Raw genomic sequence first — 20,453 nt, 5'->3', positions numbered from 1 at the left:
TTCTATAACTCTGAACCTTTGCCTCAAAGACTCCTTGCTATGAATCCTTCAAAGGTAAAAATCATAAAGGCCATCATAATCCAGGTAAGCACACCTTGGTCTTGCAGCATTCAGAAAAGCCAATGTTAAGCTCTAAATTCTGAATAAGCTACACAAAAGCTGATTGCCTCCAACCACCAAGTGCTTGTTTTCTTCACACTAGATGTGAAAAAAGACTGCAAGATTTAAGGTCAAAGAAGAAACAGACTCACAACAAGTTTATTTATTCTTCCAAACAGCAAAACAAGTAAATCACTGCGTTAAGAAACCTTTGGCATTCAGTTTAATGAAGATTAACAAACCCAGGATAGGAAAAAAAATATAAAGACTGGAAAATAAAAATAAAGCTCAGTCACTTAAATATTGCATAGGCATCTATGCTTTCGTTTTTTAAACATTCTTTTTTAAAAGACTAATGAACAAGGCGACAGCTGATGTTCCCAGGTGGCACATGTGGTGTTAAGGTAAGAATCCTTCCTCCATGAAAACCTCTAAGATCATTTGTTACAGACAAACTTTTATTCTCATTCTTGTATAAGCGCTATCCAGTTAGAGTAAAACCTCTGTCTAGTGCAGATGCTTAGTACCTCTTACAAATGGGTTGCCAAAGCTTCCTTTCATCTCTCTCCATTATCAAAATATTAAAGAAGACAAAAATAAGTGGGGATAGGAAGAAAAATGTGGGGCAGAGCATAAGTCACTATAGTCAGAAACAAAATCGACTTCTTTTTCTATGTCACCTTGCTATCTGGTGGACCCAAAAAGCAGAGTGCAAGACGGGTGGAAGTTCACAGAGCAAGTGGGACGTCCGTGTTTCTTGTGCCAGCAAGAAAACAGCTCTGCTTAGGTGCAAAGTGTAAGGCTGCTGTTTTAAGTGGTAGCTGCTGTGTACATGTAAGTGGCTTCGTTACTCTACACAAGCCCAAAATGACAACCAGATAATGGGATTCAGGCACAGTGGAAAGAAGCAGTTAGTGCAAAAGAGCAGTTTCATCCTAAAAGAAATCACATGGCTGTGTTAATGGCAGCTCTTCTGTCTTTTTACGGAGAGCAAAATCTGCCACAGAACAAAATACTGGAAGTTTTGTTGTGCCGGATGAAGAAGAGGAAGGGATGATCGGCAACGATGTCGGGAACGATCATAGCACAGCGGAGCATCATCACTCCTGCTGTGGCTGCTGCTGCTTCAGTGCCTTCTTCGTTGACCTCCACAAAGGACTTGTGAACCACTTCAGAGAGCACAAGCTCTTTACCAGAGGAGATTCCTGAGAAGTTCGCCATCCGTAAGTCAAATGCATCACGCATTCCCATGTTACTCAGGATGGGTTTCAGATCATAATTTTCTTCTAGTTTAAACCTGGGAAAAGACAACCTCATCTCTGTACTGTCCATCATTTCAGGATTAATCCACTCCATCAGCTTCTCATATGTAAGTTCTTTTTCCAGCTGAAAAACAAACAAACAAACCAACCTCAATCTTAGGTAATTAATAATCAGTTCTACATCAATCTCTACTTTTTAGGTCTTCAATAAGACCTACGGGACAAACTGTAGAACTTCTGCTAAGGACTTCATAAGAGCTGCCCCAAATTCCCTCTCATTTGGTGCTTATCATACTTTGGCTTCACCATAAACACAGCTAACCCCTGCTTCTGAGGATTAAGAGGCCTCTTTCAGAGCTAACCCCTAGTACTGGGGCAGCACACAGCTTGGCCAGTAGTGATAAAAGGCATGCCACTTTAGGAGCAAAGAAACAAGGAGCATTTCAGCCAGTCTTGAGCATCAGTGATACAATAGCTCTGAAACTGATTTATAAACCCATGTGTAATATCAAACTCTTCCAAGGCAGGACACAAAACGCCTTTGCTCTGAGCTCAACAACTTACCTTTTCCAAGCCAGTAGATTCATCCTGGATTGCATCGGGAAGTAGAACAATCATACTGAGCTCATTACCAACATAAGGGATCTCAATGACTTTGGTCTCCAAGTCTCCAATATAGCTCATGTTATATTTACCTTTCCTGAACATCATCTGCACAGGTTTGGTCTCATTCTAAAAACAGACAGACACCACGAGTTACTACTGGGCTGGCATGACAGTTGTAATACATGAAGCAAGCATCCAGTTACTTAGGGCTTTTTAATATTTCACTGCATAGAGAACTCAGTACGCTGCATAACATAGCATAGCACAGTCACTCTCTTGTAAAGCAAGAGATACGAAGTAAGGATCCCTGAGATTTAATTGTTAATTGCTAATGTGGAAGTATCTGTGAGATTTGCTTTAGGGTAAAGAAGCAAGAATACATATCTGCTCACTTTAGAAGTAGTGCCAAGCTCTAAACAGGGTTGGTAATAAACAGAGCGAGTGTTCCTTGCTTTAAATAAATACAAAATAATTTCAACTTTGATGTTTTCATTTCACTCCATGTGGCTCTAAGTGACTTAGAGCAATGAAAATATTTTTATGCGCCACTAAAAATGCTGGGAAAGTGCTGGCATCACTTTGAATTGTTAAAAGGCACATAGAGGGATAAATCTTTCATCTTCTTACTGTCAGTTTCTCCCCCATCTCTCCATTCTTGCATGGAGCACCAGTTAATGTCATCTACATTATTTTCCTCCTTTTTACTGGAGTCTAATCTCTTCTTCCCCTGACCTTCACCGTTTTCTATTTTTAATGGAAAGACCATTGAGACAATGAATTTCTGACTCAATTCTATAAATGACTGACATGAACTGTGAGAACAGCATCTATCAGAAAAGATTTTGCAACAGCAATCAGTGACACATGAAAGTGATGGATAAGCAAAGAAAAGGCCACAAAGCATGTTAGAGTCATCCAGTGAGTCACAACAAAGTGCAAAAGTCACAGATAGAATAGATGTCACAGAACTGTAATGCACTGCCCAGGGAGGTGGTGGAGTCACCGACCATGGGAGTGTTCAAGAAATGTTTGGATGTGGTTTAGCTGGGAAGTATTGGTAATGGTTGGACTGGATGATCTTCTAGGTCTTTTCCAACCTTGATAATTCTGTGATTCTGTGAATGCTCAGAAGACAATTGCTATATTTAAGTAACTACTCCTGGACAGACTGTAAAATAACTAGCTCGAAACTTCTGGTTTGCACTTTGGATTTCTAATTGCTTATTTGAGCCTACTCATTGACTTCTATATATACTCACCAGTGACTAGTCATTAATAGGATCAAAAAAGAAATTTAAGCCACTTAGTTTTCTAAGGAAAGAGATTTGTGGTTGCTTGCACATCTAAAAGTGTGTTACTTGGTGAGCCAAGGCAGCATTCCCCAGTCTCATAGCTATTGGGAAAAGACTTAAGATATCTGCATCCCAAAAACTGCAGTCTTCAAAAGTAAATGTATGTCTCCAAAGGAAGAGGTAATCTCAGAACTAGGCTGAGTACAGTGGTTATTTTAAGCAGGTGAGTTCTTAAGCAATTCACATTAGCAGTTCATCCTCATGACACCTGGGTGGATATCCAGAGTTTGAAAGTGACCTCTAAGGGGGAGCAGTAGCCTATAAATGACAGTAAACAAGTCCTCCTCAATTGTCCTGCTGCACTTTTAGAAGCAAAAGAAAGTCAAACATGGAGGCCTTCAAAGGAGAAAGATACCTTTCTTCCCCTCGTTTCATTTCTATCAATTCAGTGGTAGATTTACCTTAGGTAAATCTGCTTGAACTATCTTTTTCTTCTATATTACAAAGACATTTGTATTGACAACATATTAACACATCATACCTTGTTAATCTTAAATGGCATTTCTTTTGTGCACTCTTTCTCAAACTTCGCTTCCCAGTTGCCTTTGAAATAGATGGCATTCACCAACACAAGCCTGGTCATGGAGTTAATAATTCCCTCTGCCAACAGTTTTTGAATTTTACCTTTAGAAAACACAAATCGAACAGTGGAATGTAAGCAACTTTTGTAATACAGAATATCTAACATGTATTAATGATAGAACTGATAAGGGAATTACATCCCAACCAAAGACAGAGCTCAATGGCTGAGGTTTTAGTTTGATTTAAAAATGACAGTATTACACCTTGACAGAGCTGTTTATGCAAGCCTTGGCTGACATTGAATACAGCCGGGAACACTCACCTTCAGTCTTCTCTTCCACCCAGCCATTTATTTGCCTTCTGGAATCCTCTGAAGCATTTTTGAAGTCAGTCTGTTCTAGCCCAGCATGGTAGAATTTCTGACTTGATTCTATAAATGACTGCCATGAACATTTAAAACAGCTTTTTAGATACATACTTTACTAACATTCAGCCACAGGTGAGAAAAATCTATCTCCTCTCTTCTCCCAGCTTAATATAAAGCCACTCAGGTTTTGTCTGGCATGTTCTTACCATTTATTTTATCAGCTATTTGAGCTAGGAATTATCTTCCTCTTTATGTTATTAAGTCAAATGTCTTCTTTAATATACCAGAACATTCTGCAGTACTTGACTGAAAAATTATTGTCTGGGTTGTTTCTTTTTGTTTCTTCTGTTTGTACTTTTTGCTTGAGTGAGAGAATATACAATGTTTTAAGGATGCCCCTGTACAAACTTCATTGCTAAACCTCACAGTAACAGTTGTTTCTCATCATAGTTACAGGTTATCAAAGGCAAGTAGATTTGTCAATCATTTGCCCATAGAACCCACCAAAAATGGATCACGAAACCCTGAAGATTTAGAGTCTGATAGATTTCAAGGTTTTGCACCAATTGTGCATTCATATAATCTAACAGCAGCTTCATTCAGTTTACATCCTGCCTTTTGCATAGACTGTCAGGTTAGTAGGTCTCAGCCAGTTTTGGGTAGTAAAACCCAAAGCCTTTATCTAACCTTCAAGGGGAATAGCTAACAAGTACTTCACATCACCCAAATTTAACATTTACTTACTGTGAGAAACTCAAATGTCTTTTCTCCATAAAGTCGGTTAGCAGTTCTGAGGATGTATTTGGTGTCAGGGTTGTTAATTTCAGAGAGAAGTGATTGATACCCATTGTGAGCATCCTCAGCTTTGGTCAAAGAAAGCACCTGCAGAGAGACAAATACCTTCTGTGGAGTCCACATCAACTCTGAAGCACTTGCTTAAGCACACCTGTTTTGTTTTTAAATGAGTTTTGGGCTTAAAAGCTGAGACTTGAAGCAAGCAGATTTTTCATTACACAAATCACATACAATGTACCCAGACTGATGTTGCGTAAGTAGGAAATTAAGTTGCTGAAAAGTGAGTGGTATTTATCTTCATTCTGTTCAAGTGTTATAGGATCACAGAATGGTTGAGGTTGGAAGGGAGCGATGGAGGTTACCTGGTTTACCTCCATCCAGCCTCTAAAGAAGCCTGATTGCAGACACATTTTGCCCTTTTCTTAATGCTGCACATGGTACTTACTAGAGAATTGAAGATTTATAATTTCCACCCTATAAAACCTAGCAAAACTGTTAAAATCCAGAAACAAAGGAGCCTGAACTTAACCAAAACTTCCCATAAGTTTTCACATTGATTATAATAGCACCAAAGAATCTTATTTAATACCTTAGATGCAAACCTGATCCTTCAAGTGATAACAGAAAATAGGCTGCTGGAGCTCATGTTAACACAGGCAAAGATTTAAATTCCCATTAAAACAACATCTCAGCTTCATAATCATTTCTCCTATCACTACTACCATAGCTACAAATGAAAAAGTATGGATGATCTACTCCAAATTACAATGCCAGAAAGAGAGAGGCAGGCAGCACTGCAGTTAGTGACAGATTTGACCCTAATGTTACGCAACAGGCCCACTTCTGCACTCCCTAACTGCTCTCCTGGTGATTTAATTGCGAGTTTACATTATGTATTTTACTTTTCTTTGGCCATGCAACTATGCCTTGTTCTTAATGGGGAACTTCAGAGCTATGCTCTTAGCCCAGTTTCACTTCCTTCTTCTAGATGTTCCAGGATTCAAATTACAGGTTGTGCCAACAAAAGCCAGGATACCAAACAAGCAACTGATCATTTTTCCGTTGTTTCTTAAAATCTGGGACTGTATATATTCCACACTACAGGAAGCCCTCCTCTATATAAACTCAATAGAAACAAGTTCTGCTTATGTACATACCTAAGGAAGACTTCTGAGGCCAGCATGACTGTAAGAACTCGGCAATTAGAGGTCACAGACTGTAATGCAGATCTCAGATCTGTAGTTCATATATCATTAAGTAAATGATACATGCATCAAATCCAATACATTACGTTTGGATACATACCTTTGCTATTTGGGCTTCAGTGTTCCCTTTTGAACCCAGCAAAATCATAGACAAAGCAGAAGAAATACTAAAAGGAGAAAAGAACAGATTCTTTGTGCTGTTTTTCTCACGCAGCTCTCTTAAGAGGTCCAGAGCAAAAGTGCAATTTGCTGTACTGAGGCTATCCATGGTTCAAAGCCTAGGAGGAAACAAACAAACAAAACAAGATTGGCTTAAATTTCTTTGATCACAAACTACCACACTATTTCTGTCTTTTACATTTCCCAGTATAAACCATACAGCAAATATCTTGATTTAGGTAGAAAATAATGAAGAACTGGTTTGGTGGTGTAAATATTTTAAATTCTATACAATGAACTTGAGGGAGTTACCTTTATTTATGTTTTAATCATGTACGTGTAGCAACAGCAATTCCCACTGGCACAGAAAGAGATCATTATTAGGGTAGGTAAAGACCACTAGGATCATCTAGTCAACCAATCCCCACCATGTCCACTAACCCACATCCCTCAGTGCCACATCTACACGTACCTTGAATGCCTCCAGAGATGTGACTCCACCACTTTCCTAGGCAGACCGTGCCACTGCCTCACCACTCTGAGAGGAAATCATTCATAATATCCCATCTGAACCTCCTTTGGCACATCTCCTCTCATCCTATTGCTGTTACCCAAGAGAAGAGGCCAACCCTACAACCCAAAGCAGAAAGGTATCAGAATGGTAGAATCATAAACTCACCTTCCCAAAGCCTGTGTATCTTCAGTATTCCCTTCAAGCTTACTTCGCTCCTGTTCTAGACCCAGCAGCCAGTCTGCCAGAAGCCTACTGAATGACAGGATCTATGGGATTCAAATGAAATTTATCTGGTCAGCATGGCAGATTACTGGTGGTTTCCTGCTGTGGCACAAATCAAAGTCCACTGCAGTTCGCTTTTTATTACCCACATCATGGAAACAGACGCAATAAAGTAAACTGTTTATTGGGTACGTAGCTCAGTGCTTGTCAGACTTCATATACGTCAGCCAAGCAGGTAGCTACTAACCCAAAGTTATATTACATACCTACGGGAAGGCGCAACCAGTGCCAGAATGTGGAGTAAATCACAGATAAGTGGCAGCAGACACGGCAGGATATCAAATAGTAGTAAAAGTGCTTTGTTTCTTCCCCCTAAGGCAGTGCCTGCTGTTGGTGCGTTGCTACAAAATAGAGCCAACGCCTGCTTCGTATTAATGATTCATCACCTCAAACAAGAGGCAGCAGCAAGTTCCCTTTAAGACAAATTCTTGGTAGGAGCTTCACTACGTTCAACAGCTGCAGCCATACTCGTGTTTCCCCCTGCCCATAACCATGAAAACACTAAGACATGGGCTGAAACAATCCTCCCATCCTGCCTGAAGCAGGAGCGATTTAATCCCGTGCACCTTACACAGCCAATAAGGCTGGGGCGTAGCGGCACTTGGCCAGGCTCTCCCTGCGGCTCAGGAACAGGCTGAAGCTCGCACCTCTCCATCGATTTCCGCAGTGTTTGCCACAAAACCCGTAGAGACAGGGCAGGATGACAGGGCAGGATGACAGGGCAGGATGACAGGGCAGGATGACAGGGCAGGATGACAGGGCAGGATGACAGGGCAGGATGACAGGGCAGGATGGATTCCAGCGCTGCGGGGCCCCTCCCGCCGCCAGCACCCGGTCAACGCCCGGCAGCCGCACCCGCCCAAAGCGCTCGGAGCGCCGCCGTGAGGGAAACGCTGCCGGCTCCCATTAAAAACCAATGCGTGCCTCCCGCAGAAAATAAGAGCTCACACAGCTCCACACTCACCTAACACAGCACCAGCGCTACCCCAGCCTCTGCCCCGCCTTCCTCCCGGAAGTTTCGGTCCAGCCACGGGCCGCCCATCGTGGGGGAGTTCAGCTGTGGGCTGTGGTTCTGAGTCCTCCCTGCCGTGCTATGAGGCGGCCATCTTGGCCCCGGGCCCTGCTTACCCCCACAGGCCTCGCCTCGCTGTCTGATTTCTCCTTCTGCCTCCCCCTCCTGGTAGAGCCAGAAAGCACCATCAAGCTGCAAAGGGTTGTTTATTATGAGTGCTGCTATTTACTGTTTTATGTAGTTAGCAGTATGGGTCAGGCTCTTCTGTCGCACCTGTAACTCTGTGTGAAGAAACAGCCTGCATGGGAGTGTGTGTGCTTGTTATTTCTTCAGGGCAATGGAGATGAACTGTAATGCAAAGAAGCACAGTGAAAAGCTAAAGAGAAACAGGGGCTAGTTATGGCAGGGTGGAAGTGAGAAGATGCGTCTGAATCAGTTGCTCTTGTGAGAGTGAAGATAGTGCCTCAGTCTGCATGCACTGCTGCAAGGAGAAGGGATGGAGCACACACACAGACACTGCTATGGCTGTCTGGGGTAGTAGAAGCTTTGGGCCAGGCTGTGGAATGTGTAGGCTGAAAGAGTGCAGGTCTGAGTCCCCTCAGCTGCAGCAGGAGTATCGAGCTCTGCCCCTGAGCTGGCAAGTCAGCATCTCCTGCTCTGCAGAGCAGGGAGTAACTCTGACTAAGGTGAGCAGAATCTGCCAAAGAAGAGGATGGTTTTGGATTTGTTGTGTCTGATGAAGAAGAGGAAAGGGTGCTCGGCTTTAAAAGTTACTGTGGGTGTTCTTGACCTCAATACCAGGACGCCTGTAGCAGCTGCTGCCTCAGTACCTTCTTCAGTGACCTCTGCGAAAGTTTTGTGAATAACTTTTGATATGAAGAGGTTCTTCTTCACTGACATCCTTGTGAAATCAGCCTGAACAGGGTCAAGAGCATTTTGTATCCCCATGTTGCACAAAGTGGATGTAAGATCGTAATTTTCTTCCATCTTCAACTTGGGCAGGTACAGTTCCACTTCTACTTTCATCATATTGTCTGAGTTGGACCATTCAGCTAATTTTTCATGGGTCAGTTTTCTTTCTACCTGCAATGAATTTTATAAGAATATAGTCATAATGCAACAGGAAAAGAGAAGGCATGCACACATTGGTGTCTGATGCTCTAGATTTAAAAGGTCCAACTACCAGCTGTGGGTACAGCTGGAACATGCTACGTATTCTTAGGATGTGGTCCTGCATAGTGCTGAGTGACCTATACTCCTATCTGCTTCCTTAAATGCAGTGGGATGTAGAGTGAAACTTCACAATAATTCATTATTTTGGAGGTGGATTTGAGAAGTAATGCTTTTATGCAGTGTCCAACTTAACCACATTAGTAAGTGTTTGGTATGTGTGAATATGTGAGGCATTTCTTTTAGTAGTGGTAAGTAAGTGGGACGCATGGGACCTGACCAGTCATGAGAGGCTGCTGATACTACATGGGTCAAGGTAGTCAGCACTGGGTTTGAGAAGCCTTGTTATAAAGGATCAGGTGGAAATCTGGACTAAAGATCACATAAAACTGATTAGTCAAGCTCTCAGAAGATTAATTGTAGGGCACGGTGGTTTAGATTTGGTTCTTGCTTGAATTATTATGCTATTCTGCAAGTAGAAAAGGGGGCACCAAATAGGCTAAGAAAGTAGAGTGGGTGTACTTTTTTAGGTGTACCCCCAGGTAGATTATTATGTTTGCATCATTAACAGATGCCCTGAAACCTAGGCAGAGAACTCAGAGGGTCATTTGAAGTTCATTCTTCCTCGCTATTTTCATTTATTTCTGTTAGTGCTTTGTAGTGCATGCGATGCAGTATGTCAGTTTTACCAGCTCCAGACCAGTAGTGTTGTCACTGATGTCGTCTGGTAGGATTACCAACATGCTGAGTTCATTTTCCACATACGGCAGCTCAATAATTTTGAATTTCATCATTTGTTCGTGGAGCATCAAAAATGTATCTCTCAGAAACATCATCTGCACTGGTTTAGTCTTGGTCTGTGGAGTGATTCAGACATTAAAAAGTTAAGTAGTATTTTTTCCTTAAGGTGAAGGGTTAAGATTCATTGCTTTGTTGAACTGAAGGCAAAACATTGTCAACAAGTATTAGACTCAGCATCGTTTGAATACTTTTCCAGTGCTGTTTCTCCTGTTTAAAAGTCACAGTGATATTAAAAGTAAATAAATATGGGCACCACCTGATAACATCACAGAATCGTAGGGGTTGGAAGGGACCTCCAGAGATCATCGAGTCCAAGCCCCCTGCCAGAGCAGGTTCCCTACACCAGGTCATACAGGTAGGCGTCCAGGCGGGTCTTGAATATCTCCAGAGAAGGAGATTACCAAATGAAATTGTATTACGTGATAATCTTCTGAACTCTTATGCTGTATTACGTTCAGAGAGCTTCACTGATACATCCACTCTCTCTTTTCCACTGTTACACAAGTGCAGAAGCTTATCTGTTTGCAGGCTTTGCTATCAGCCACCCTGTGAATGAAACCCTTTCTGTGCACCGTGTACTATTACAGGTCTGAAAGCTGCGCATGTAGCGTAGTAGGTTTCAGGTAACACAACCACAGTATCGACACAATTGCTTCACATCACCAGGCATACAAAAGGTGTTTGCACTCGTAATCTATGTCAAACAAGGTGAGTGTTTCAATTGAAAACTCTTTTGGCTCACCTTTGACACAAGCCAAAAGTATGCATGCATGCTGTCAGCTACTGTACATTGTCCGTGCACAATCACTGTAATACTGTAGGCTCAGTCATGCCCACAGTGTGTGCTGAACGCATCATCCACACACCTGGCTAAAATGACAAGCCCTCTTGTGAATTCCACATGAGGTTCTACGCAATGGCCAGGGTATTAGGAAAGAACGTTTAGATTAGATTACTTGAGCTTGGGTTATTCAGCCTCTGTTTGAAAAGCGTGAAAAGAGACATAGGTGTTTAAGTACTGCTCTCAGAAGTAACTCAGTTCCTTCTAAAAATGGTATCTCAGTGCCATAATAGACATTTTGGAGGAATTTACCTTGCTTAATCTGAAGGGCATCTCAGATGTATCTTTTTCCAGAAATCTCTTTTCCCAGTTTCCTTTGAAGTAAATAGCATTTACTAAGACCAATGCAGTGTGAGAATCAAGAGATCCTGCAGGTAGCAGATTCTGGATCTTCCCTTAAAAATCAAACAAATAGGGCCGTTAATTTGGTGCGATTGCATGACTCACCACTTTCAGCTGTGCTTACTCTGTGCTTAGCTACATAGCAAAAGCGTTTGCACTCAGATTTTTGTCCCTGTATATTTTTCATGGTGTACGTATATAAAATGGCTTTTGAAGCATCACTTTTTAAAACATATTTATTTCAGTTTTAGTAGTAAAAGATGTTAGAAAGTGTGTAAAGCATGGAAGTTCTGTGAAGTTAACTGTAACCAGTTGAAGCTTGCAGAAGTGAAACCTTCCCTGATCAAAGCGGAGCCATTTAGTATCTACTCTGCTTCCTTGTGAACAGAAATCATTCAGAAGAGGCTTATGACATGAAGAATCAAGGACAAGACATTGCAAGGGGCGGCAGTTAGTTTTGGTGGTAGGCTTTCTTGAAGACATTTAACTGTAATTTGTTCATCATTTCCCCCAAGTTTCCATCCTTTATGGATCCTTTGCTTCAAGAGCAATTCAAGTGGAAGCTCAAGTGGGAGAAGAAAAATCCATCAAGAGCGATACTTACTCTCAGTTTCATTTTCAACCCAGGAATTGATCAGTGCTCTGCCTTGGTCTGCATTTGTCCTAAAATTTACAGCTTGTGGCTTTGTTTGGTAGTACCTTGTGATGAGTTCTACAAATTTCTGGAAGATAGAATTGGAAAATTTATGCTTATATAGTTAAATTTAAGCATAAAAATAGTAGAAAAAGATCATTTCAGCAGATTACACAATCTGCTAATACAGACTTGAAGAAAATGTTACTCATTTGAAACTAGATAACCATTAAATTATGATATGTTCTATGATGATGGCCACTAAGATGATCAGAGGGCTGGAGCACCTCTCCTCTGAGGAAAGGGTGAGGGAACTGGGCTTGTTTAGCTCGGAGAAGGGAAGGTTCTGGGGAGACCTCATTGTGGTCTTCCAGTATTTGAAGAGAGCGTATAAACAGGAGGGGAACAGCTGTTTACGAGGGTGGATAGCAATAGGACAAGGGGGAATGGTTTTAAACTGAGACAGGGGAGGTTTAGGTTGGATNCCTGCACAAAGCAGGGGGAAACTAGATGAACATTATGGTCCTTTTCAACCCAGGCCATTCTGTGATTTAGAATGACTTGAAGTACATTTTTATGTTTTATGATATAGAGTTCAGTACAAGAGGGAAGAACAGCCTCACATTCAGTTGAAACTGTTTTAAGGTTTGCTTCAGTGTTGAGGAAGCTGCTTGTGAGGTCAATAGAAGGTCAGATATAAAGGGAATGTTACGGTAGAATAAACCAGAACTGACTTTTACAGTGCTGCCTTCAATGAAACAGTTCGTGGAGATTCCCAGCAGGAAATTCCTTGATTAATCTTAAACCATAGTTACACAGAATTATGTAGAACATGAGCAACAAGCATTCAGTAGGACTGATTTAATTTAATGACTGAGTAATTTCTCAAGAGGCTGAAACTTAAAGATGAAAGAACAGTAACCTCATATAACAGCACCTTCCAAGAAACTGGAAGGTGATTAATGCAATGTAATTTCTTAAAAAGATACAGAGAATTACAAACCCATGAGTCTGTACAGGGCAAATGAATAAGCAGGCCTACTGGGCATGTAGATAAGCATGATGTATTATTGGAACAGCATTTTGTAATAGGAAGGCCTATGTCACAAATCTTTTGGAGGATTTTGAAGGTGTCAAGAAGGTCAAAATGCTACAGCCAATTTGGATTACCAAAAGGCATCTTGGAAGACTTCTCACCAGAGGCTTTTGAAGAAGCTGAGTATTCATGGGACTACAGAGAAAGATCTTGTTTAAAAGGCTGGAAACTAGGAGAAGGAGGAAATAAATCACAGTATCAGTACTGAAACATCTAAAAATGATCCAGTGCAGAGTAATAATAAGGATGATTATTACTCTTTGGGAAGGAGGTATTGAAGTTCTAATGGACAGCTGCATGAAAACACCAAAACCTGACCAGTAATAGTCAAAAAAGCCAACGTAATGTGAAAAGTTAAAAGAAATGTCAATGTAATAACATCACAGAATCACAGAATTGTAGGGGTTGGAAGGGACCTCTAGAGATCATCGAGTCCAACCCCCCTGCCAAAGCAGGTTCCCTACACCACGTCGCACAGGTAGGCGTCCAGGTGGGTCTTGAATATCTCCAGAGAAGGAGACTCCACCACTTCCCTGGGCAAAAATGGAAAACATTAATATGCCACTCTGTAAAGGTATGGCATGCCTGCAGTTTGACTTTGCTGTACAGCTTTGGCCTCCCCATCTCAGAAACGCTAGAATGCAATAGATACCAACAAGAGGGAGAAGGATGATTACAGATATGAAGAAGCTTCTTTTAGAGGAAAAATGAGCCAGCAGTGATGCTAACAAGTAGTTGGCCAAAAGACAGGAAATTCCTGTAGTTCAGCTGTAGAACTCTTGTAGCTGTACTAGATTTAAAAGGTGGAACGTTTGGGAAATTGTGATTGCCAAATAGTCTTTATATCAAAACATTCTTAAGCAGAAATGTTCAACTCACAGGCAGCAATGGGTAGGTTTTGTCCGCAAACAGTTGGTTAGCGCTTTTCAACAAGTAAGTGTTTCTAGGTTTGTTGATGGCAACCAGGAGTTCTTTGAAGCCAGAGGGGATGTTTTCAGTTTCCTTGTACTCAGGACCCTTGGAAAGAAGCACCAATTAGTGTGGAAATATATATATATATATATATATATATATATATACATTTTTACACCTTCTGTGGTTATTTAAGATCCCCAGGTCATTTTAATTTACAAAGATAGAGCTCTTCTTTGGGTATCTGGCACTTTTGCAGCATTGTGTGTAACTGGATAAATAGTTTTATGTCTGTGGGGCTATGATTTGGCTCTGTGGAGCTGCTTACACCTTTGAGGACATCAGCTGTCCTCAGATGGTGCACCCAATATGTTGGGTCATCTCATTTCATTCGCAGTCAAGCCTAATTTGGATGATCACAAAAAGTCATTAAGACAACATTGCAGCTTTTGAGGAGCTACTCTGTTCAGGCAGATACTAACATCAGGGAATGGAGTTGATTTGGATTTTCTGTCTGATGTGAATTTTGCTGTTGCTGTTTGGAATTTGGAAGGAACCTGTCCAGAATGTCTGTGTTGATCGTTTTAGAGAGCAGGAGCTTGTTTGTCAGCTGTTGCTTTTGTAGCGTGGAGATAAGCTGCCTGTCCCCTGCCCCCAGGAGCCACTTCAGTATGTCTTCCTGCTCCATGGCATATGCCATGCGCTACATGTGAGACACTGAGATTCTTTGCTGCTGATGCATGGGGACTTGTCATAAGATTCATGGGGGGGCATTCCTTGCTCTGGTCGTTTTTCATGCATGCTGAGCTGCAGGCTTCCAGAAAGAACACATGGGGAAGAATTTGATAGTCAGAGGACATGATAGCAGATAGGTTTTGCAAGGCAATGGGGACATAGTGAAGAGGTAATGGAAAGAAATGACTAAACCAGGTGGAATTTGCTACAACTTAGGCAGTGAATAGCTAAAATGAACATGGATGTACTGATTTATCTTGAATATGAATCCCTGGCCATCTAGAGGGAGAATGATGCGATCTTTTTATTTCCAGTTTTTCTAACTTGGTTTCTTTGAGCTCTCTTTTAGTTTCAGTGCTAAAGAAATGCCGCTTGTTTGAGTTTACAGACCTTTGAGGCATAAGGAGTTCATTTGAAAAAGAAGAAAAGGTTCCGTGCAGTTCACCCTGCTGTCAAGTCTTTGGGGAGCTGATGAGCAAGGGTGATTCAGAGTGTGTTAGCGTAGAGGGGAATTTTGTTTGCCTGATGTGTCCATGTTTGGCAAAGGAGGAACAGAGTTTTAAGAGGGCAGGACTGAAGTCAGATGTGAAGTCAATGGCTGTTTTACAATCCAGAAAAAATAACCCAAACCTAAAGATAATGAGAATATTAGTTCTTCCTATTGCCATAGACCAGCTAAAAGCAAGTAACAAAGTGTGAAAGTCAATCAAAATGCTTTTAGTGTCTCTGCTCTGCTTTGAAGTTCTGAGTTGGTGAGTTTTACAGTAATATGACCTGCTTGTTCCCATTTTTCTATGTATAGTTCTTACTGAAGTAGGACAGTAGGTATCGACAGACACATTTTAGAAGGTTAAAGCAGTCATGCTCAGCTATCCCAGTCTCTGAGATTTTTTTCTGTGAGTCCTGTCAAATAAATTACCATGTCTCTTTTCTTTGGTCTCCCCAGAGAAGGTGCTGTCATCTCAGAAGGATTTTCTTCTCTTGCAGTCCGGTTAAAATGAAGAACCTGTGGCAGCGATAAATTTTCCTAAGGACAGTTTGTTTTGTGAAGATAAAAATACTTTCTGTTATGTAATGATATTATTTATGGACTAGCCATGTCATAAGCAAAGATGCTGCTGCTGTGCAGCCAAGTTTGGGTTCAGAGAGTTTACTAATTGGTTGTGGAGAATGAGAAGACAATCTCTAATATGTCAGTAACTTCACTCTGCCAGGCCAGTTGCATTGCTCTGGCAACTGTAAGTTAAATATATGGTAGCAGAGAAGGGAGCTCTTGGAAATAAATTGGAAGAACAGTGTTCTGCAGGACTGCATGCAGTGTTATTTCTTGCACCCAACATGATGGCAAATCACCGTTCTCTTATGTTGCTCCTTTTTGTTCCACGTAGGCAAGTGAGTAATGCACATCATGTGGGAGCCAGCTTTAAGGTGATCCACTGCTGATATCAAAGCTTACCTTAGCCATCTGGGTTGCCGTGTCACCTCTTGCACCCAGATAGACCATAGCAAGAGCGGTTACAATACTCCAAGGAGCAAAGAAAATGTTTTGTCCTTTGGATGTTTCATCCAGCTTTCTGTAAAGGTCCAGGGTGAAGCTGTTGGTTGATGCTGAGAGAGACTCCATCAATACAGCCTGAGACAAATGATTAGCAAAGAGAGGTGATGACTGCTTCTTCACAATCATAGAATCTTAGAATCATAGAATTGCCCAGGTTGGAAAAGACCTTGAAGATCATCAAATCCAACCGCATCTTAACCAATACCCTAACTCTAAAAACCCTCCTCTAAATCATATCCCTAAGTACCACATCCAGGGATTGTGATTCAACTACCTCCCTGGGGAGCCTATTCCAGTACCTAACTACCCTTTCTGTAAAGAAGTTCTTCCTAATATCCAACCTAAACTTGCCCCGGCGCAACTTGAGGCCATTATTTAACAACTTGAGGCAATATTTAACAAAATAGGAAGTTGCTGGTGGGAGATTGCCTGCACCCTTGTAAAACACACTGTTGGGATGGCTCTATAATGGCCAAAATGCCAAGCACAGTCTGATTGCAAGTCTCTTTTTGAAACCTGTGCAATATCTCCCTTTCCCATCGCTCTTAAATGATTATATTCTTGTTTCAGCTCTTTCACTTATTCATCATCAGATCAATATTCCTGTTTCTTTAAACTTCATTATCTTCTGCTGAAAGAAGTAATGTGAGTTCATGCCATTTGTCACATGCTTTAGAAGGCTGATGGATGTAGATGGTTATTTGATCTTTGTGAACATAGGCCTACATTTGTCAACTGTAGCTGGGTGACTGTTTTTCAAGTAAACCCTTTTGTCTTACATACAACTCCAAACAGTTCCTGTTTTAAGCAACAGCTTTGCCCTGGTTTCATGTTGGTTTATCAGAACCTGTAGATTTCTCATTCTCTTTCTGCTTCTGTCTTTATGGGACAAAATCGAAGATAATAACAAAAACAGAGAAACCCCAGGGTTAAAGTAAGTTTTCATACCTGGATCCAGAACAGACTCATGGTTCTAACTAATATATTTTAGTACTGTTGACAAATATTAGGATAAATTCATAAATTTCCATTGGCAGTGTGGGATTGCATCAAGTGAAAGACTAAGTATTAGGTCAGTGAAAACAACTGGAAATTTCAGTCCAGGTTCACTCACAGTTTGTGTGCTTAAATCAAAGCAGCAATCCCCCAAATCAGCTGTTGTTCAATCTTAGAGACAGCTGGAGCTTTTGGGATTCTCACATTTGGATGTCAAAGCTTCCAGTGCTCCAAAACAGCTTTGAATTATTCTTAGGTGAGCCTCAGAGGTGAATGCCCTGCAGCCTAGCTCATACCTTAAGCACTTCACCTTAAGCCTGGTATTTCTTACTGCTGTGCCTGGAGGAGCTAATCAGCTAAATAGTCCCAGAGAGTATCTAGGGATTTGGGCTGAGCTGAGGGGTTTTGCTTAAAGAATTTCAGACCAATATCTTCATTATTGTCAGAGCGTGTCAGAACTGAATTTGCACACAAGCAATCAGGCATTTCTAGGGCTTGAGAGAGAGCATTGTGTATGAACATCACCTCTCTAATAGCTGCTTTGATCATCCAGGAAAGGAAAAGGCTGGATGCTGATCCAGTAGTTATTTAACATGAATAAAGCAGAGGCTAGAACAGTGCTGACTGTCTAAAACACCGCATTGTGGAGTCACACAGTCACGTGTGTTTAACTCTGGGATCAGTAGGAGAGCATTGTCATCTGCATTCTGTGTTCAGTCCTCTGATCCTATATCAGCTGGTAGCCTGGTGATTAGGGCACTCTGCCTGCAAGTGAGGAAACTATTTTGCACTCAGGCTGCGCAGGTTTTGCCCAGTATAGAAAACGGTGCCCTTTGTGCAGTGTTTTCCTAAAGGCTGTATCTTGTGTGGAGACTTGAACACTCCATTTCCCTGCGTGACATTAAAGTTATTTAGCCACTCCATTCTGGAGAATGTATATGCATTTTTAAGACTGTCAAAAGGAAGCTGGTTAATTAGATAGGAATATTTACACTACCTGAAATCCTGCGAGAGAGGGAAGAGTTGTTTCTTCAGTCGGGATCTGCGGCTGTTTGTGAAGCAACGAACACTCTTGGAAATGTAGAACTGGTTGTACCTCCCTTCTCTTCCCAACATCCTCTTTTTTTGTATTCATATGCCTGTTCCCTCATGTATTCCCATTACTTTTCTCCACCACTGGCTTTCAGAATTACAGAGAGAGAGATGAGGGGAAAGAGGCCAATTCAAAACCACTGTTAGTTAATGTGTGTCCTGAAACGTTAAGCCCAGTGTGCCTTCTTCCCAGTGGTGCCCTCCTCAACCTTAGTCTGCAGTGTATGTGGGCACTGCAGAAAGGATAGAGTTGCATTGCACTGACAAGGGACACATCAAAATAATAATCAAATTTCAGGGGAGAGATTTGAATCCTTGTGGTTGTCAGGTCACATAAGGCCCTTTTTTTGTGATATTTTACACTTAATCCTTTTATGTCTTAGCTGTCAGATCCTCTTGAAAACACAGACAGTATTTCCAAAGTAAGTGATGAAGTCTAAGTGAGTGTGATGCTTATTTGAACTCCTGGATGGTGCTTTAAGAGAATGCATTTCCTCCTAGAAGAGGAGGTGAAGATGCTTTAGATAACCCACAGGCCCTGCACTGTGCCAAGCTTATTATCTTCTAGGAATAGAGGGAGTTTGGGCCACTCACAAAACGCTGCCAAGCTTTTAATTATTTAATTTACTGAAACTGCTTGTTGTTTTGTAGTAAAGAGTTGAAGTAGTAGATTATATGTAATCAGAAATCAGTAAAGATATAATGCAAGACAGTTATCTGTACACAGGCATTTTATTTTAACCGATGTAATTAGCAATTCCAGTTTTTATCTGTGTGACTTGGATTAAACAGGTTTTGAACACCGTTATGTTTAGTTATGTGGTTAAGAAATGTTCTTGCTACATATCTGAAGCTGCTGTTACCTGTTTGGCTGAATATTTAGGAGAAGTAAGAGAGCAGTTAATAGTGATAATTATTGTGCTACAAACTACAAAGATTGGCCAAAAATACAGGAAAATTACAAAAGGGTGCCCAAACTGTGTGGACACTCTGTGGTATCTGCTGCAAGATCCTGTTTAGTAACAGGGAGTAGAGTTTCAAAGGGGAGAAAACATGGGAAAGAAAAGGTGCTCTTGGTTGTGCTGTACCACGTGGAGGAGAGGAGATAGTGGCTTACTGCAGATAGAATGGTAGAAACAGTGTGTTACGACATTAAAACCTCTGCCTGACCTGCTGGTCACAAATAGGTTGGTCTCTGACGAATGGTCATTAAAAGTTTTCTGATAAAACAAGTCGCTTTTCTCCAGCCTTTTGATGAAGTCATCTTTCATCTCCAGCTTTTTAATGCCAGTGCTGGTATTATTTACACGTTAATTAATGACCATGACGCTGAGATAGAGTTCACCATCACCAAGTTTGTTGACAATACAAAACTTGGAGGAGTGGATGATACACCAGAGGGTTGAGCTGCCATTCAGAAGGACCTGAAGAAGATGGAGAATTCCAATTCTGAAATATATATATAAATTTAAGTTTTACACCCCTATGTGCAAGCATTTATCCTCTTGAGTCCTTGCTATGCTGACGATTCCATCCTGAGAACAACTACTTTGTGTTTTTACTTATATTGTGTAGTTTTCACTTGCGTGCTTTTCCACACCTTAATACATTTCTTTATAAAGCTGAGTCAGTAGCATGCAGCTGGGCTGAACCACAGCAGGTCCTCACTGACAGACAGCTGAACCCTGAGCCGGGGGTTACAGCTGAGGGAGGGTACTGTGTTTAGAAGCAGCCTGGTGTACAGAGAAGGCGTAGATATACTTTGTTGGGTGGAGGTGTATTTCCAAATAGACTACCTTTTGTTGGGGGGGGATAGAGTGAGCTGTAAATTGCACACCACTGAAGAGAGACTGGGCCCTTTCACTTGATTCCTGCACTTTAGATATTTAGAAACAGTGATGAGATCCAAACTTTGCAGCCCTCCACTGGACTCTCTTCAGCAGTTCCCTGCCTTTCTTGAACTGTGGAGGCTTGGAACTGGACACAGTACTCCAGATGTGGCCTTACCAAGGCAGAATAAATGGGGAGGATTACCTCTGTCAACTTGCTGGCCACACTCTTCTTAATTACCTCAGGATACCTGGGCCACAAGGGCACACTG

General features: G+C 41.4%; 1 protein-coding gene and 1 long non-coding RNA gene across 6 annotated transcripts in view; one reads left to right on the top strand and one right to left on the bottom strand.

Annotated features, from left to right (window-relative positions):
• LOC107309569 overlaps positions 1–20,453 on the top strand; it is a 92,330-nt gene that overhangs the window by 8,056 nt on the left and 63,821 nt on the right. Inside the window, exon 1 of one of the 2 annotated variants that reach the window (XR_001553231.2) lies at positions 8,385–9,177. The exons of the other annotated variant lie outside the window; for it this stretch is intronic. This is a non-coding gene — a long non-coding RNA (uncharacterized LOC107309569). Of the gene's footprint in view, positions 1–8,384; positions 9,178–20,453 lie in introns of those variants that run through there. 2 annotated transcript variants of the gene reach the window in all.
• Positions 224–8,240, bottom strand: LOC107309566 (serpin B6-like). Of its 4 annotated transcripts, none has more exons than XM_015854482.2 (8): positions 7,370–7,867; positions 7,047–7,147; positions 6,309–6,486; positions 4,953–5,090; positions 4,164–4,281; positions 3,801–3,943; positions 1,926–2,093; positions 224–1,485 (listed from the first exon to the last, which is right to left on the bottom strand). In XM_015854482.2, exons 3-8 carry the CDS (start codon positions 6,474–6,476, stop codon positions 1,081–1,083), a joined length of 1,140 nt encoding a protein of 379 aa, XP_015709968.1. In that variant the 5' UTR covers positions 6,477–6,486; positions 7,047–7,147; positions 7,370–7,867; the 3' UTR covers positions 224–1,080. The 4 variants fall into 4 exon arrangements, with proteins under 4 accessions (XP_015709968.1, XP_015709967.1, XP_015709969.1 ...); XM_015854481.2 differs by having other exon boundaries at positions 7,811–7,864; XM_015854483.2 differs by having other exon boundaries at positions 7,735–7,754.

Source organism: Coturnix japonica, chromosome 2, assembly GCF_001577835.2.
Source record: "Coturnix japonica isolate 7356 chromosome 2, Coturnix japonica 2.1, whole genome shotgun sequence".
Taxonomy (NCBI): Eukaryota; Metazoa; Chordata; class Aves; order Galliformes; family Phasianidae; genus Coturnix; species Coturnix japonica.
Note: the sequence above shows the minus strand (reverse complement) of the source record. Positions and strands in the feature narration are given on the sequence as shown.

Bases quoted from the DNA above. Each gene is read 5' to 3' on its own strand.
- LOC107309566 (XM_015854480.2), bottom strand. From the start codon at position 6,476: ATGGATAGCCTCAGTACAGCAAATTGCACTTTTGCTCTGGACCTCTTA. The intron at 5,091-6,308 runs GTATGTATCCAA...GTCTCTCTGCAG, and splicing joins CTGAAGCCCAAATAGCAAAG to GTGCTTTCTTTGACCAAAGC. The intron at 4,282-4,952 runs GTAAGTAAATGT...TGTTCATGGCAG, and splicing joins AGACATTTGAGTTTCTCACA to TCATTTATAGAATCAAGTCA.